The sequence below is a fragment of the Ammospiza nelsoni genome, chromosome 2, assembly GCF_027579445.1.
Source record: "Ammospiza nelsoni isolate bAmmNel1 chromosome 2, bAmmNel1.pri, whole genome shotgun sequence".
Taxonomy (NCBI): Eukaryota; Metazoa; Chordata; class Aves; order Passeriformes; family Passerellidae; genus Ammospiza; species Ammospiza nelsoni.
In genome coordinates this window covers 106,196,986-106,215,935 of record NC_080634.1, presented here as the reverse complement: position 1 = coordinate 106,215,935, position 18,950 = coordinate 106,196,986, and the positions used below count along the sequence as shown (strand labels likewise).

The window sequence follows — 18,950 nt, the reverse complement described above, 5'->3', positions numbered from 1 at the left end:
TGCTCTCTGGGGCTGTGAAACACAGGCCAGCCTGGAGTCACTTCTGGCTCCATAGACTTGTGTGAAGTTTGAGAATCTGCAGGTTTTTCTAATGTATGGTATTATTTAGATTTTCATGTGGGTTACCAGTACCAAAACATTATCAGCTTCATTTGTTATAGAAAATTCAGAATTAAATGCAACAAATATCTGAGGGAAAGTTGAAGTGTAATTTAAGATGGGATGAAGTGGAACAAAAGTAGCTGAACCAATTCTAATAGGAAATGAATGCCAAGTAGGGAAGTTGTTTCTCTTTCTCTCTCTTCCTGCACAAGTATGTGTCCTCCCCTCTGCATCAGGTTGGTTCTTGTGCCAAACCCCACAGTGTCAGGTCAGAAGTCAGCTCACTGGGAAGCAGAAAGATTTCTAGTCTTGAGGGTTTGTGTGTGCTGGGGAGTGGGGTGGTCATGTTTGTGTCATGTGTCTTTTTCACATCTGTCTCTCCCTGCTCTTAGTTTAATTTTTAGCCATGTTTATGAGTTGAATAGACTTTCTGGAGTAGCCCAATGAACCCCAGAAATGGCTCAAAGTAGGCAGCAGTAGCTCAGGTCCTGCAGTGTGACAGAGAAGGAGAATGCAGCTGCTGTTGTCCTTTGGTGAATTGTTAATTGGTTCAAGCTGCATTGGGCAACTTCACTCTACCTAAACCCAAAGAAGTTGAGCAACATTTTGAGAAGTTTCTGAATTTTGAACAGGTTTTTATTTTGATTATGTAATAGACTTTAGCAGGGTAGGATCCTGCACCTCTTAGATTTTTTTGGTTTATTTGCAGTTTAATTTTAGCTTGCATATAAGTAACATTATATCTGCAAATGCTTAATGAGCAATCAAGCTTCACTAAGCCCACTGTACAGAATATTATTTTTTGTGACCTGTTCTTGTCAGTGTTTCTTGTTGCCTTAGTATTTTGCACTTCATAAATTTCATAACTTAGTATCAATCACTATAGTAAGAAATGGGGGGGAACATGATGGGACTGTGTTGTTACAGGAGAAGTGAATCACACAGTCTCAAATAGTATCTGTGAAAATGTTCATTTACCTACAAATAACTTTGGAGTAAATTGTCATAGATTTTAAAGCATAATAAATGTTGGGGTTTTTTTATGATCATACCATGTACAGATCTACTGGAGCTTTTCTGAAGTTAAGGAAGTTTGGCTTCCTTTTTTTGAGACCTTTGATATCCAAGAGTGGGTGTTTTATTGCTCCCCTGAGATAAATTCTTTAGAAAGATTGACGGGGGAGAGGAAAAAAACCATGACAACCTTCTTAGTTCATTATATGACCATGAATTAACTTGGAGTAAGGAATCATTTTGGCAGTATTGCACAGTTATTTTTGTTCATTACCCTGTCTTTAAAATGAGAATATTTGGTTTGGGGAGGAATATTTAAAGTTTGTGTTTTAAGTTATTTCCTAAGTTGATTTTTCAGCTGGAGATAGAACAGAAAGAATGGTGAAAACTTTTAAGTCCTTCAAAGCAATCTCAGTTAGGATTTATCTGGTCAGGAAGAGCTTGTAATATGTTATTAGAAATTATGATTTATTTTTATTTTTATTTATTTTCTTTCTTCCCCCCAGGTGATTCATGGCAGGGGACGTGGAAGGGTTTAGCTCCTCCATCCATGACACCAGTGTCTCTGCAGGATTCAGAGCACTGTATGAGGAGGGATTGCTTCTTGATGTCACACTTGTCATTGAAGACCACCAATTTCAGGCCCATAAAGCACTGCTTGCCACCCAGAGTGATTACTTCAGGATTATGTTCACAGCAGACATGCGAGAACGAGATCAGGACAAAATCCATTTGAAAGGTCTGACAGCTACAGGCTTCAGTCATGTCCTCCAATTCATGTACTATGGAACTATTGAACTGAGTATGAACACTGTTCATGAAATCCTTCAGGCTGCCATGTATGTCCAGCTTATAGAGGTGGTAAAGTTTTGCTGCTCTTTTCTCTTAGCTAAAATCTGCTTAGAAAACTGTGCAGAAATTATGAGACTTCTGGATGATTTTGGTGTAAACATCGAAGGAGTCAGGGAAAAACTGGATTCCTTTCTGCTAGAGAATTTTGTGCCACTCATGTCCAGACCTGACTTTCTTTCATACCTGAGCTTTGAGAAGCTCATGTCTTACTTGGACAATGACCATCTGAGCAGGTTTCCAGAGATAGAGCTGTATGAAGCTGTGCAGGCCTGGCTGCGCCATGATAGAAGACGCTGGAGACATACGGACACCATCATTCAGAACATCAGGTTTTGTTTGATGACACCATCCAGTGTTTTTGAGAAGGTTGGTGCATTTGAAAAGCAGTAGGCAGGATTCTCCATTTAGCTAGGGCAGCATGCCATTAAATAGGTAAGATTCCAGAAGCTATGCAAAGGAACAAAATGATAGCATTTATTTTTCTAATAAAGAAAAGCAGAGAAGGCAAACATCTAGAAGTGTTGCCTTTGGTTATTAGACAATAATACTACAGTGGCTGGAGAACAGGTATGTTTGCAGTTCATGTTTATATGTGACTTAATATGGAAAAGATCTTTTGAAATAAGGTCACTTGTATCTAGTTTGATTTTTAAATGTTCTTAACTGTTTTCCACAAGTTGTTTCTTGCTTTCCAGAGGCTCTAGACCTGCACATAATCTGTAGGGTATATGTTATGATGGTTGTTACCAATACAATCAAAAATAGTGACTGCAGATCTTATGTGGCTTAAGTACAGAGGAGAGTTATTTACAAATGAAAAGTAGCATCTGCTCTTAAATCTGCAGTTTTCTTGTTATATCTTCAGTGCTTGTGCTATTACACAGCAGTTGGAAGTAAGCCTTGATCCTGCAAAATTACTCATACACTTGGTTGTACACAAGACATAATAACAGTCAAAAATTATTGATGGTGTCAAATGTAATGATTTACTTTAAATAAAGGAGGACTCAGAGGACTCTTTGTAACAGGTGATTTATAGTTAACTTCCATTGTATGTAGTAAGAGTTAAATGAGAACTTGCCTTTTCTACTATTGAAGAACAGACAAAAAAAAATTGTTTTTTAGTTTTTCAGATTCTCTGAATATTTATTAATAGTACAGAGATTACAATGCTTTGTAAGCAGTTCTCTTACAGGCCAGTAACAGTGTTCAGGTTAGGAATTACTTGATTTGTGCTGTTTTAACAATGTTAATTTTGTGCTATAAGATACAACTTCAAGTTCTGTATTTTTCACCTCTCAGCAAATTAATAGGAATTCAGAACCCATGTTTTTGTTGTGCTTTTTACAAATTAATCTTCCATATATTTTTACTTTAGTATCTGGTGAATCTACAGACAAGGTTGTATTGGTTTTAAGAGCCACTGGATCATCTAAGCAGTAATTCTTATTTGTATTTCATATTATAAGAGCTATTAATTACTTCAGACTAGTGACTTTTTATATTTTGGATTTCTTTCTCTGTGTGTGAACTGAGTATAGGAAGTAATAATACATAAAATATATTTATTATGCTATATTGGATTATAGACATAAATAAAATAAATACCTAAACATATTTTAGAACACTAATGTAATGTTTCTATTGGGTTAAAATATTTTTAACTAGTAGGAGCTGAACTCTGCAAGATACTGTGTAGTGTCTTGTTTTAAATGGGTACTTCAACCATATTATTACATCATTTAAGCCCTTCAGTAATAAAACTACAGAATTCACAACATATTTTTTGAAGTTAATCTGATAAGGCAGGATTTATGTGAGTCTGCTTCAGCATTATGAATTTTGGGGATGCAAGCTCAAGCATCAGGCTGTCTTCAGTTAAATTTCTGTAAGTGCATGTGAAAGTGTATGTTCAGCATTATATTTGGGTATAACTTCTGGAGTTGGTTTTGGGATCATTGGCATAAATCCTGCATACAGTGCTCCTCATGTTTTATCTTGACAGTGGCCCAATAGGTGCAACTTCAGGAGAGCACTTGGTTTGAGCATGCCAGGTTATGTACCTACATGTAAAAGCTTTATCTGCTAATACCCTCTCTGTTAATTGTGTGTGGGAGCAGAGAAAAGCCAGTGCAGGTTATGGAGTGAGACAGCCCAGCAGAGAGAAGCAGAGCTAATTATGCCACTTGTTACTGCAGCTAGGAATGCATTTATGTTCTACCCTGGCTGCAGAGTATTGAGTTATCCAGCAGGACAACTGCAGTTGGAGCCAACATCAGAATACAGAACACTTCATTTTTTTAATAAAAGAGCATATCTGTTCACTGTTCTGGCAGTAACTCAGGGAAAGCCTCTTTCTTCTCTGTGTGGAATGGGGAAATAGTGGTAAAACTCCCTTTTTTGGAGATCTACAAACAGAATCCTCCCTTTTCCTGAAGCCAGGACATAGTAAATGCATGAATGTACCAAATACAGTCTGAGGTTGAGTCTTCCAGTTCACCAAACTCTGTATTTACTGTACACTGGCTGACTTGTTATGTACTTTTGTGTAACCTTTCTAATACCTATTTCTCAGATGCCTGTCACTGTAGGATATAAATAACTTATATAACTTAACTTTGCAAGTTGTGGTAAGGTTACTTTTGTCCTCTTAAGCCATTCTGTTCCATACATCATTTTTTTTTGAGAGATGTACAATTTAAAAATTAAATCAGTGAGTCTAGATTAATACCTGGAGGCTGAAGTGCATTTAGAGTGCACAAGTGGAGGTACAGCATGTTTGCTTACTACAGAATGTCCTGGAAGAATGACTTCTGAGCTATGAGTAGGTACTCCTTTTGTTCCTCAGCCCTTAAGGTACATGCAGATGTATGGGAAAAAATGGGAATATAAATCAGATAAGGATTTAGGGAATAGTTAGAAAGTAAAGGCAAAGTATTTGGGGAAAAGCACAAGCTTCACTATCCATGTGATATTATCCATGTGCTTTCCTGTTTTTACTAAACCTATCCATGGCTCTGTAAGTCTTGAGGAAGTTTGCAGATAGGAGTTGAAGTGCCTTTCACCTGGATCACTGAGTTAATCTCCATGTTACTGGAGGCAACTATGTCATGATTTCCCTGAAATATATATACTGTTTAAGCTCCATTTAGGTTCTGTGCACTACTCAGATTGAAATGTTGTTTCAAAATCTCTGTCCTTAAAACCCAGAGATTTTTTTTTATGTCCAGTCTGTAAGGTTTATTATGACTAGCTCTTTCTTATTAATTGCTAGTTTAAATCAAAAATTTACTAATCACTAGGTTCATCAGCTTCTGTTGTAGAGGTAGGATAAATAGCACATTATATTTGAATATCTGCTGTCCTGTTCCTAGAAAATAGTAATTTTTTCCTAGAAAATAGTAATTTTTGAGAAGATGTCGTTGTAGTTTTGTTACTGTGACTTTGCCTTTTCATAAATGTGTTGATTTTTTTTTCTCCCATTTACCTCCATTTCTAGTAATACATATGTATCTGCTTACACAACTTTGTTTGCTGAGGTGTAGAATAAGAAGTGTGGATGAATTTAGGGGCCCCTTTTATTGTAAATAGGTGCTGGGCTCAATATTTTTGGGTGTTGGGATCACTGTTGATGTGAATAGATTTGCTAGCAGCATTTATTACATGCAGAGCTTCTTAATTGTGACATATAGATTTTTGATTCCACTCTCATTTCAGAGGTTAGACTGAGTTAGACTCCAGCTTGATTTTGACAATTTCTCTTTCCTTCTAAAAAACTTCTAAAAAGGAACAGCTGAGCAATCAATTTAAGGGCATTGTCCTTGCTGCACAGAGGCTGTGCCTTTCTTTGGTTAGGCTGAAACACTTAAGGGATTTCTGTTCTTGCAGAATAGCCCTTCAAAGCCCTTCACTGGTACTGAGCAGTTCTCATACCAGCTTGTAATTGTGGCTAGAATGTGGCCAGAGATAAACAGATGTGAAAATAATAAGGATCCTTGTTAGTGGAATTGGTGGATCTTTGGTTTTGATTCAGGTTAATCTCTAGTAAAATAAGTTCAGGGTTTTGTTTTGAGTAAGAATTTGGTTATTAGAAATGTGATACAGATGCCATCATTGTTCATTGGAAAGGTGGAGCATTGCTTCTGTACTCCTGATAGCTGAGTTTGAGCTGCATCACACATTCAGAATTGGCAGGCTTAGAAAACATAAGCACAATAAGTTGGAATCTTTAAAACAATTCTCTGTTTAATGATTAGAGATGATAAAGTGACATTATGAGCCATTGGGATTTTTCTGTGCTTTTGTTTATGTTTGCCTTTGTGGTTTTTTTACGAGTTCTACATAAGGAAGCAAGTTAATAGCTACCCCATATAATCACATACTAAAATTTAGTTACCAGGTGCACAAATAATAGCTGTTTAGTTTGAGCACTTCAAAAGAAGCCAGTTTTCTGATTTTTAAAACTTTTTCTTATAAACCTAAGTAACAAGAATACAAACAGAGCAGTAGCTGTAAGTGGTTGTATGAGGAATTTTTTTTTTAAGTCTGTATACTGAAGTCAGATGTGTTAGAGAACACTTACCTGGCATTTCATTGCTCTTCCTGCAGCTTATTAATTAGCATAATTGGTTTTGGGGAGGGGGAAAGCTGATGAACATAATGTGGGACACAGCTGATCTTTTGTGGAGATAAGTTTTCAAATTAGAAAGTAATGGCTTAATTTTTTGTTTTACTTCTTCATATAATATAAATGGAAGATTCTGAGACTTCCATAGCTGCTACAACTAGAAAAGCATGCATTCAGAAAAATAGGCAGTGATTAATCACTGCATTAACTTGGAAAGCCAGCACTTTTTATGGAGTGTTTCACTGGTTTAAAATGAAGAGAGGAAATGCATTAAAGCTCAAATGCATTGGAGGGATGCCCCAGGGGGCAAGTAGAGGGATGGATGTTTCTAATTATTTTTACATCTTTTATTATGGAATAACACATTTGATTTTGTTTATGCTGTTCTGTCTGTGTAGCAGAAAAACTGTGAACCGCTGGTAGTTCATACACTGAGATAGTTCCCATCCTCCATCTCTGGAGATCTTGTGGAAACTCTTACATTAGGTTTTGTCCCAGCATAACCTCTTTAAGGGGATTTTCTCCAGAAAATTAAAGAAAGATTTGGAAAGAATGTAAAGTATGTAAAGAAAATCACATGAGCAAAGCTTTAGACTTGGATTAAATTCCTTTTTTAACAGGTATGACTGGGGTTGATAAGCAAGTCCGACTTAAAATGCCTCTGAGACCTTTCAGCAAGATAACAGAACACTTTAAAGAAAAACTTTAAAATGCTTTGAAGCATTAATATTTTTTCAAAAATTCGGAGTTGATGATGTACTCTTTAGGAATGCACATTTGTTTTACTTCAGGGTTCCTGACAATTGCTGTGCATTTCCACCTGTTCTGCTGAAATCCGTGTGTTCTGTTTGAGTGTTGTTTATTGTGGACACATTCCTTCCAGAGCTTCTCCATTTGAGCCTAACAGGAAAATTGGTCTGTTGATAAGGACTTTGATATTTGCTGATCAGCTCCTTGTTGCTCCTTGCAGGTAGTGGCAGAGCCTGCTTTTGAAGGCTGAGGGCTTTCCTTCTGCATGTTTTGGGTGTCAGATAGAAGTTCCTGCAAAAGGCCATGGGCATTCATCTGCTGACATTCACAACTTAGAGATGTTTTAAATACCAAACCACCTAAATTTTAATGCTTCTCTTTTTTGATAATATACACAAGTAATGAAAATTACTGTAAAATTACTTGAAAGTGTAGGCAGAGGGTTTTTCTTACTAGGGACTGAACAGGGCTTTCAAATATTTCTAGGACATTGCAAATATTTCTAGAACATCCTAGAATATATGACTGAAAATGGGTCAAATGACCTACATTTGCTTTGTTTTCATTTGCATTAAGCAAGTGTGAGCAGTCTGTACTTTCCTATAGGCATATCCTAACATTCATCATTTGAGCCTCAGGAGAGGTGCTGCCCCTGTATGGCAGAGGTTATGCTGGTGAAAGGTGGATGGTTGAAGGTGAGTGGTTAAAAACAGGGATATTTTTCCTTGACAGCCAAGTCTAAGACTGCTCCAGTTAGCTTTTCTTACCAGAAGTGAGCAGTCAATCACTCTTGTTTTGTGGGATTTTTTTTCCTGCATATTGTAAGAATGGCTAGTGCTTGTGTATTTTCATGTTCAGCTCTTCCAAGCTGTGCTTGTCAAAGCTTCCCCGTGAGCTGCAGTCACAGAGGGTGTAAATAACTGGAGTTGCATTTGCTCCATCATGTCTTTGTCATTTAAGGTAAGAGCTTGAGGCTTGGCTTTGACATGAGTGCCTTTGTCAAGATAAGCAATAGTAAACTAAGAGATTGATTTCCTGGTCTTGAGGGTCCCTCTCTGGAATTAGAGATACTCCTTGTTTCCTTTGGCATGGTCTCATGGGGTGAGATTTAGGCTATGTGGAGGTTGAGGTTGTAGGCTTATTTTAATTCCAGTTTCTGGCTGGCATTCCAGTTTCTAGATCTAATAACAGAGTTGTAAATGCTGAGGGAGAAAGAAAAAAAATTCCATTTCTGCCAGGTTCTACTGATATGCTTCACATTGTAAGCATGTTGATCCTGTTGTCTTCCATAATTGTCCAAGAAAACCTGCATATAGGTGGAAAAAAAGAGAATTTATATTTTTATTGAACTCCAAAGAGGATAGCTCTAGTTTGGGAATACATGAAGTAGTCCTGCTGGTTTAGAATTTGAAAGTTCCTTTTAAGGATAAAGTAGCCCAGCCACGATTCTTTGTTATTTTAACTTCTTTATTCATTTTTTTTCACCTGTATATGTCACCATTTTTGTGTGCTGTGGTTCTCCCTGCTAGCATATTTTCTGTAATTTATGTTCAGTCTTTTCAGTCAGGCAAGGTAAATGGTTTATTCTAACAAATATCATATGAGCAAATCTGTTTTTGTATGATATATTATTTATTTGCAACAAGAAAACAGAGCTGTTGTTCCCAGAAGAGTTGGGCTTGCTGTGGGTTTTCTGTGAGTACCATACCTGAGTAGACTTTTTTGCTCCAAAATCACTTCTGGTAAAAACAGTAGAAAGAGGCTGGACATTGCTTCAAGAATAATATATATGATCTGCATGTGACCATCCTCCTTTTTTTCAAATAAAGATAAGTTAAACTTGTCAAGATTTAAGTGGAGGAAAGAAAAAGTTTAAATAAAAACATTAAGTCACTGTAACTCTTGAGCAATACATCACTTTACAATAGTAGGTTAATATTAGGCTTTCTTTTTGAAATTGGGTGTTTCAAACTGTCTCAAAAACTGTGCAAGTTGTGTTCAATAATAGCAGTTCAAAACATTTTTTTTTAAACAATCATTCTTTGACAGCAGAATGCCCTAATTACTACACAAGGAAGATATGATTACCAGATGGCTAACAAAATTTTAATGGTATGTGTTTATGGAACAAGCAGCTACTTTATTCACAAGATATAAAGAACATTAATTTCCAAATTGCTTTCCATATATGTCAAAATTCATACCACCATGCCTGAGGCATTTATTCTTTGGGACAGAGGGTAGGAGGAGGTGGGGTAAAAGATACTTAAAAACAGTAGCTCCTGGTGTTACCTTGTGATCACTTGAAATTTCAGAGTGGCCTCTGATTTTTTTTCAGAGCATTGCTTATTTGGAGCTGGTGGATACAAAAGGCTTTTAGACTGTTTGAAAGCAATCCAATTTTATGTGAAAGAAACTGGCATTTAGGATCAAATCTGATTGAGGGTTTCTGGATTTGGCAACATCTAGCAGGTTTTGATTTGTTTTAGAAGTGTGATTCAGAATGCTGTGTTACACCACACTGTACAGGAAGAGTGAGGCCTCTGAAGAAATTCCCACGGTGAGCTAGATTAATTAAAATGTTCAAGACAGGAATATGTTTTGGAATAGTCTCAGGACCAGCCTCAGGCACTTGAATAGGCTCAGATAGTAGGAAGGGTCCCAGAACGAATTCCTATTTTCCCCTGTGTCTGCAATTCCAAAAAAACTGAACAAAGATGGCTTTTAGGTTGTAACTCTCAACCTGGGAAGTGGAAGTTCAAACCTACCTCTGCAATTTGCCAAAGAAATGCACAACCAAAGGATTATAGGTGGAGATGTTTCCTTCTTGGTTCAAGGCATGTGTTAACCTGGAGACTCACACAGGGGAAACACTAAGGTCGTCATCATGATGAGTAGTTGGCAGTTCTGAACTGCCTTCTGAAGGAAGGCAGTTGGGTACCTTCCCTTCCCACCCCATGGCAATTCATAGCTGTGTGAGCAGAGCCTAGCATTTGGGAGCTCAGGCTTTGTTTGTGAGAATGCAGAAAAAAACCAGACTAGAGTACACCTTGGTAACCACAGAATGGGTGTGTAGAGTGTCTTTGAAACCCAGGAAAATATGGAATTTTTAATTTGGGTACTTTATGGATTAAGCAGAAGATGAACTGAAGTTGTTTTCAGGAGAAGGAATGATTCTTAGACTTGGGGATTTCAGCTGTGCCTAATTCCAGCATAAATTCTGCATGTGATTATTCTGCTGAAAATGTTAGTCACTGCTCTTAATCACTAAATTGCCTTCTGGATTTTGGATAACAATACATCAGTTTAAACCTTCATGCATAAATGCAATTGCTCTCAAGATTGCCTGAATGAAACAAAGTAAAATAATCTTCTAATCACATATAGTGATTTAGGTTTTCTGGATTGTTTCTCGTGGTCAGAATTTTAATATCTTTTAAATGTATTCATAGGTAAAAACATCAGAGTTTTACCGATACTCCCGGCAGCTGCGACATGAGGTTGACCAAGCCATGAATTACTTTCATAGCGTTCACCAGCAGCCTTTGATGGAAATGAAATCGAACAAAATTCGTTCTGCCAAACCCCAGACTGCAGTATTTAGAGGAATGATAGGACACAGTATGGTAAACAGTAAAATCCTTCTCTTGCACAAACCGAGGGTCTGGTGGGAACTAGAGGGTCCTCAAGTACCTTTGCGACCAGACTGCCTTGCCATTGTGAATAACTTCGTGTTCTTATTAGGTGGGGAAGAACTGGGGCCAGATGGCGAGTTCCATGCTTCATCCAAAGTGTTCAGGTACGACCCAAGGCAGAACACTTGGTTACGGATGGCAGACATGTCTGTGCCACGCTCCGAGTTCGCTGTCGGGGTGATTGGCAGGTACGTGTATGCAGTGGCTGGCAGAACCAGGGATGAAACCTTTTACTCCACTGAACGCTATGACATTACTGAAGATAAGTGGGAGTTTGTGGATCCCTACCCAGTCAATAAGTACGGACATGAAGGGACTGTGCTCGGTAACAAGTTGTATATCACTGGTGGAATTACATCCTCTTCAACTTCTAAGCAAGTGTGTGTGTTTGATCCCAGTAAAGAAGGGACGGTAGAGCAGCGAACACGGAGAACTCAAGTGGTCACTAACTGTTGGGAAAACAAATGCAAAATGAATTATGCCAGATGCTTTCACAAAATGATTTCTTATAATGGTAAGCTCTATGTCTTTGGTGGTGTTTGTGTGATCCTGAGAGCTTCCTTTGAATCTCAGGGATGTCCATCTACAGAGGTTTATGACCCCGATACCGATCAGTGGACTATACTGGCTTCTATGCCAATAGGCAGGAGCGGTCATGGTGTGGCTGTTCTGGACAAGCAGATAATGGTTCTTGGAGGCCTTTGTTACAATGGTCATTACAGTGATTCAATTCTCACTTTTGATCCAGAGGAAAACAAGTGGAAAGAAGATGAATATCCAAGGATGCCGTGCAAGCTGGATGGCTTACAGGTCTGCAGCCTGCACTTCCCTGAGTATGTTTTGGAGCATGTCAGACGTTGCAGCTAAAACAGAATGAACAACCCAGTCAAATACAAAAGAGCTATACTAATTTGTTGAAAAAAATTACAAACAGTTGAATTCCTGCAGAGACATTTCCTTGTGTATAAGAACAATGGCCAAATGCTCAAGAGAAACAGGATGTACAGGCAGTGTACTTACCAAGTTTATTAGAAAAGGTGGTAGTTGGTCTGACCTTGTGAAAGCTTTGTTGTTTTTTTTTAAATAAATGTAATTGTAAGTATGAGAAAAAAATATATTTTTGAGTCTGCTTTTTTTTGGTAACATTTTATGTCCACAATGTGTTCTGTTTTTTTTAATGGCCATTATACCACTATGCTTTTGAAGTAAGTTGAGTTTGACAAAAATATTTGTGAAAGGAAGAGAAGGAGGATGTTACTTTCATTTTTTATTGAGCATCAAAATACAGTTCATCACCTGTACTTGGGTACAACCAGGTATAAAGTAACAAGCCAACCATTTCTGTATTTTATGTTGTCTTTTAGATGCTTTTCCTATTAACTGCAAAGTACTCTCAAATCTACTAGGTGTTTTTGTTTTTCCTTATTTACTTTGGAAAAGAATTTTGACCCTTTTGCATGACCCTTTTCCTGGTTTTGTATAGCTGTACCAGTTAGTCTGCCAAAATGCAAATTACACATTTTCTACTAAATTTAAAACAAAGCATTTTTATATTCAAAACTCTATTTCTATGCTGCCTTCTATTGTCTGTGTTGTTTGTTGGTGAGTAAAAAAATGTATACACACATGTGCATACACTGTAAAAACTGTATATAAATGCATCTTTTTATGTGCAGTTACAATATTATATTTTAACTAGTGCACAGATTCAGCCATATCTGTTGCATTTAGGGTATTCTTTCATGAGCTAAATAGTTCAAAGTTCCTAAGTGAAACTGGAAGCCTCATTTGGTATCAAAGTATCTTTAGTATATACTGATTGATCCAGTAACCTTAAACTCTTTATATTGTTGCTACGTAATGAACTGTTGGTTATTTGTTATTTTATAAATTATTTTTTAAAAGTAAAATCATTTTACCTGAGTTTCTTTTTGGTTTCAATGTGCTGCCCAGTTTTCTTTTTTTGTTGAAATTGAAAACATCAATAAGCAAATGCTCAGCACTGCTGTAACCCACAGTTATTTCTGGAACTGGATACTGGATATGCTACAGTTTATTGTCAATACTTTATTATACTCACACTTCAATATGAGTGCTCATATTGAAGTGATAAAATCTTTTATTATTATTTAACTATTAACTGTTAAGAACTACTGTGTTTGGAAAATGTGGAGTTAGGTGATTGGTTTGTTAGTGTAATTTCTGCTTCTTTTATAAAATCCTCCACAACTATGGCTACTGACCTTGGAGTGCCTGAGTAGAGATGGCTGGTCCAAGAGGGCTTTGACTATTCCATTGTGCTAACTTGCAGGTATAAATGACAGTAGATTGACAAGAATTATCTGCCACGACATAAATAATAACAGTATAGTCCAAATAACATTTGGACTATCTTTGTGGATGTAAATTAGCCACTTTTAGAACCCACAGGAGAGATCTGGTGAAGCTGAAGGCTCACATGTAGTTCAGATGCTGAAACATGAGCTGCATATTTTGTAAAATCTTATGCTGCTGTGTTTCATTTTAAACAGTAGACTTTACTTTATATGCAGCAATGCAAAACCACTTTATTCAGCATCTTCCAGTCAGAATTCACTGTAGAAAAGGAATGTACAGTACTCAGGGAGTTCAAAAGAATGCACTTACAAAGGGACCAAAATCACCCTAAATTTTCTATATAAAAATAACATCTGCTTGTGTAAATGAAATTTCAAATAATAGAAGTTAAAACAATGTGTAAAACTTCTCCTGTTGTGTTTCTGTATCTTTGTAGGAATTATGTTTTGGGTTGAAATGTGAGTATTTGGAGCTATATGGCAAGTCAGCAGATTTTTTTAGGGTTTGTTTATTGTTAGAAATTATTTATTAATCGAGTATATTCATATATTTTGAAAGAAGGAGGTAATGTTTGCCATCGTAGCTGTAGTGATAAGTTATTTACAACAGAAGGGACTGGACCAAATATTGATATTCAGCCTTCTGATGCAGACTAGTTTGCAGCTAAATTTGTCCTTTTTAATAAGAATTCAGTTTACTGAATTAGAAATCTAATTTACTTTCTTGATAGACTAACTTAAAAAAAATGTGGCTTACACTAAAACCTCAGTTTCACTGTGAGACGTGTACATCACCCTACATGGGGAGAGATAAACTGACTCTGGTAGGTGCTGCCTGTGTGCTGACTGTACATAGTTCATGGAATATTGGGGCACAAGAGAAAAAAACACAGGTTGAGAGATTTTTGTTTGTTGGGGTTAGGGTTTTACAGTTGGTTTGTTTTAGTGGTTTTGTTTTTTTTTTTTTTTGTCACCAGCTCATTTCTTAATGGGGCAGCAAGCTAATCCTGTGTGAGGCAGCTTCAAGGGCACGTTACATAGAGTAGAGCACTTCACTTTGTGTGGGGCCAGTGCCAGTGTGGGAGCAGCCCTGGCTCTGGATATCTGGTGTTCAGGAGTCAGATGTCCTAGAGACATGGCCAAGACTTTTTTAAAAGTAGTGGTAAGGATAGGGGTGTCTCAAGTTACATTTTTGAGTCTGCATTTAAGCACCTTCTGAAGCTCTGTGTACTCAGCAGCTGCCACTAAAGTCATTGGTGAGTGCTGACACTTGAAAAATGAAGAACCAGATGGGTTTTGGTGCTCTGCTTTTAAGCTCATGTTTATCTTCAGGTGCCCAGTTCTGAAAGCTCTTGTTCAGGATTGTAGTAGTAATTGTTCTGTGAAATTATAATTGAACTGTTGGTTTCAGCTTCCCTGAAGCTGTGTCCCCATTGAGAGGCTGGCTGTAAGCTTTCCAGCATTAGGGATGCTTGGGATTAGAGTGGTGGGGATATGGGAGCATGTTTTGTCAGTTTACATATCTACTGTGCTTTCATTGTTTTGGACCTGAAATATAAAAATTAGCTTCTCCTTTATACTATAATGGAACTTTTGAGACAGTTACTTTGGTTACTTGGAGGGATTTTTTTAATTGAAATTTTTTTTTAACGTTTGCTCTTAGTATTTAGCTCCAGATAACTTAGTACCTTACTAGGAACAAACCTAAGATGGCTGATAAGAATTGCCTGTTACTATCAAATTTTGAGCGTTATGGTCAGATTAAGATGGGGTTTAAAATACATTTAAATGCCTCTCATTTGTGAAGGAATAGCTAAGTTATGATCTTTGGTTATTAGATTTGGGAAGGTTCTCCTATTCCCATCCCATAACGGAATACCAGCAAATCTAATGTCACCCACATATTTAAAATGCAACATATGACTTGCTTTTAAAAGCAAATGTACTTGCCTTTTTTTAGAAAGGTGGACATAATGAGTTACAATCTAGGGTGTTTTTTTTTCACATCTATAGAAAAAATATATCAGCTTCATTTCTTAATTTAGCAACCAACTTCAGGAATAAATTTTCTTTTCAAACAAGACAATGGACAAAAAGCACAGTGTTCCTGTAAAGGGGCTGGATACTGCCAGTTCCAATTTCACATGCTCCTAGGTCTGGTTTTAGGGGACAGATTTTTTTTTTAAGTACTGCATAAGGAAAAAATAGCTCACTTTCTGCCACAAAATGTTTGTTGGTAGTTTCATTGTGGGGAGGCATCAGCTGGCAAAAAGAAACTTTGGGTATTTTTTTCCCATGAACTTAGCTGGAAGAAGGCAGACCTTGGTTTTACAGAGGTCCTGCTGTTTCAGAAAGCACTGCTAGCAAGTGGCAGCATATGAGCTACCTGGCAACCTGCTTTTATGTTACTTTTGAAAAATGTGGATGCCCTACTTCCTGCAGTATGATAGCAGTCCTGTTAGAACTAGCTCTGAGGGTTTGACTGCAACACTTCCCTGGTTCCTGGGCTTTGAAGCTATTGATTCTTGAGGCCCTCCTGCCTCAAGAATTCCAAGTGCTGCATTTCCTCATGCTGAGAATATGGTACCTACTTGTGTCAGGGATGAAGCTTCACTTGACACTCAGGAAACAGATAAAGTTCAGCAGGTGCAAATTCAAACTGATGTAAAAAACCCCATTGCTTAACTCATGATGTCCATTCTTTAGCAAAGGGAGAGTAAGCATTTTGGGAGACACTAACAGTTCTTTAAAATAAACTTGTAGTTTGTGTCAGCCTGCATTTGTCAAAGTCTATTTAGAAGTAGTTGCATTTGTAGAGGTATTTTGCCTTTTTAATATACTTTTTCTTAAAAAAATAAATAGTGAATTGGGCCCCAGATTCTTCAGATGTAGACTTCACATATGTGAATAGTCCAATACAAAGAAACAGAAAACTCTAAGGTACTTAAAGGAAAACATGTAAGCACATGTGTTACTCTGCCTGTGCTTAAGAGTTTATAGGGTTGGGGCCATCAAAGAGAACATCCCTCCTGCTCTCCTGCTAATAAAAATATATATCTAGGTGGTGAAGCTACTTGAATAAGCATCTGTCACACATGGCAGGGTTTGCCGAAGGAGAGTAGGAAAGAACATAACTAGAAGACATCTTAAATCATCTGTTTAAACAGAGCTTGCTGGTGTCCTGTAGCTAACATTCTGAGATTTTCATGTTTGTTAAACACTTAAAAGCTGCTTAAAAGAAATGCTAATGACTACTTTTGCATTTGTATTCTATTTTTGAAAGTTGGTGAGTAACTTGAAAATTTCCATTTTGTGTGGGTAAACGTCATAAAACAGTTGTGTGTGGCATGTGGCAGAAAAACTAATTTGTTTTGAGCACAGCTTTCCTGTGTGTCCCTCTACTAATTTTTTTACACTTCTCTAAGTTCAATTTATGTAATCTTTTAGAAACAGCTTTCAAAAATCAATTTTAAATACTTATTGGATTAATATTATGTTGGTAGCTAGGGGAAAATAATTTCTATGTGCAGATAGTTTTTATTTATGGCTCTGGTAGAAAAATCTTACTGTAAGTCTAGGAAATGAAGTGCTCTATAGGACTGTAAAGCTAGCTATATTTAGGGGGGCTTTTATTACCTCAGAGGGACCCACCTAACTTTTATGTCAGTGTTGGAGCAGGTGAAGGGAAGAGTGAATTATGTTTTTATGTTAAATATTTTTCCCTACATATTGTTATTTTTGTAGATCTTTCTAAAATAAATTATTATATGCTGGAGATTGCAATTCCACTATAATATCCCACAATTCCAGTGTACAATATCAGATTGTTTGTATTGAAAAGAATGTATTTGATAAGTTAACAGGAAAAGTTATTTTCAAACTGTACTGTGCTTGTGTCTAGCCATTGGAAATACTTTTCCTATAGAAAATCAAAATTATTTGTATATGTCCTCATATATACATTTGGATTACCTGTCTAATGATTACCCTAGGACTGCTATAAACTTGTCTAAATAATTTAAGAATTGCCTCTTTTTAACTGTTTTAAGGCATTTTTTCTTGTCTTTTTTTTGGCAGAAAGTAATTTTCCCTTGTCATGGATACAAGTATGCTCAGACTTGCATATGTGCTCTGTTTGGGTTTCAAGCTGAAAAAAATGTATAAAATGTGTATAAAGAAAAGTGTAAATAAAATATTTTTAATCTTTAAACACTCTTGTGTAAACTTTGTAGTACTCAAAAATGTAGTGGACCTGGATTATCTTCTCCAGGACTTCAGAGATGACTCAGTTAAACACTCTTCAAAACTGTCTTGCTGCAATGTCTGTGTAAGATTTTGTTAGAGCTGTCCCATCAAGTTGGATGTGCTTATATGAGCAACTTCAGGCTTTTCTCTTTAGCTGCATTTCACTGTGTCCCCAGTCTAATTGCTGTGGTGTGTTTATCTGTTCACTCTGCATTTCAGGCTTGAATCAATGTTTGGAGTTGACTTGGTTGTCACATTTGTCCCCTGGTGTGGAGCTCTGAATTCAGACTGCCGAGGCTGAACAGGCAGGGCAGCCTTTGGGGCTGGTCAGCAGCCAGGACAGAGGTTCCCTGCTCTGGGCTCCCAGACCAGGTGTGCATCCCCCCTGGAGCTCAGAGTGCCACGGGACCAGGTTGTGCTTCTCAACATTGCCTGTAACAGGAGGGGGAAGCTTCATTTCAGCATTAAAGTGTCAGATCAGCATTCAGTGCCAGGGAGGAGGAGCAGGCTGGGAGGGCAGGTAAAACAGGTTATAATCCTATTTTCTCAAGCAGTCTGATGAAAGCCTTCCTTGTCAGTCCACTGCCACACTTTTACTTTCTCTGTCACTATTTTGTCAAGTCTCTCTCAGATCAAAGCCCCTGGTTTAAAAGTCTGAATATTTGAAGGTTGTCAAGAATATTTGAAAATAACTGTGATGTCTTTATTTTTTTCAATATTGAGTTCTAAAATAGCATTTTAATTTTATTTTAATAATTCAAATTACTTCAAACTTCATTTGCATAAAGTAACTTTTCCCACCCCCTCCTCCTTCCCCTCCTTTTTTAGCAACTTTTCTTCATCCTACACAGTGCACTGTTTAATGAGAGAATGCTGTGGATGAATTAAAGGGAGGAAGGGCCACTTTTAATTGTAATGTGTCCCCATTTTGAGTTCAAGAGGAGACTAAATGCATTAGACTGATACAGTGGAAGAGAAGATTACAATCTTGTCACATTGTAAATATTACTTACATTTCTTTTCATTTGCCTTTTTAATTTCCCTTCTCAGTGAGCCAGGTGGAATTTTTGGCAATACCTTTTTTCCAAGATGTCACAATGCCTGACATTACTTGTTAGCACCTCTGTAGTTCATCAGGCATCTCCAACAAAGTTCCCATTATTTCACTAAGAGCTCTCACATTTTGACTGGTTCGTACCAAATTCTTCATTTTGTTTTGTTTAATATGTGGCCTTAATTTTGACAGTAGTTAGTAATCTGTGTTCATTTGTTCTGTATGGTATGAAATTAATGTTATTTTGGCAAAAAGCTTATTTGGTGAATGCTTTC

General features: G+C 37.1%; 1 protein-coding gene across 6 annotated transcripts in view; it reads left to right on the top strand.

The window, feature by feature from the left end:
* KLHL15 (kelch like family member 15) overlaps window positions 1-17,586 on the top strand; it is a 28,477-nt gene extending 10,891 nt beyond the window's left edge. For 4 of the 6 annotated variants that reach the window (XM_059491462.1, XM_059491480.1, XM_059491477.1 and 1 more), the window contains 2 exons: window positions 1,623-2,334; window positions 10,798-17,586. In XM_059491462.1, the coding sequence (XP_059347445.1) occupies window positions 1,630-2,334; window positions 10,798-11,907 (1,815 nt within the window). In that variant the 5' untranslated portion in view covers window positions 1,623-1,629 and the 3' untranslated portion in view covers window positions 11,908-17,586. The remainder of the gene's footprint in view (window positions 1-1,622; window positions 2,335-10,797) is intronic. The other 2 variants (XM_059491484.1, XM_059491492.1) reach the window with 2 other exon arrangements.
* Window positions 17,587-18,950: the final 1,364 nt, after the last annotated feature.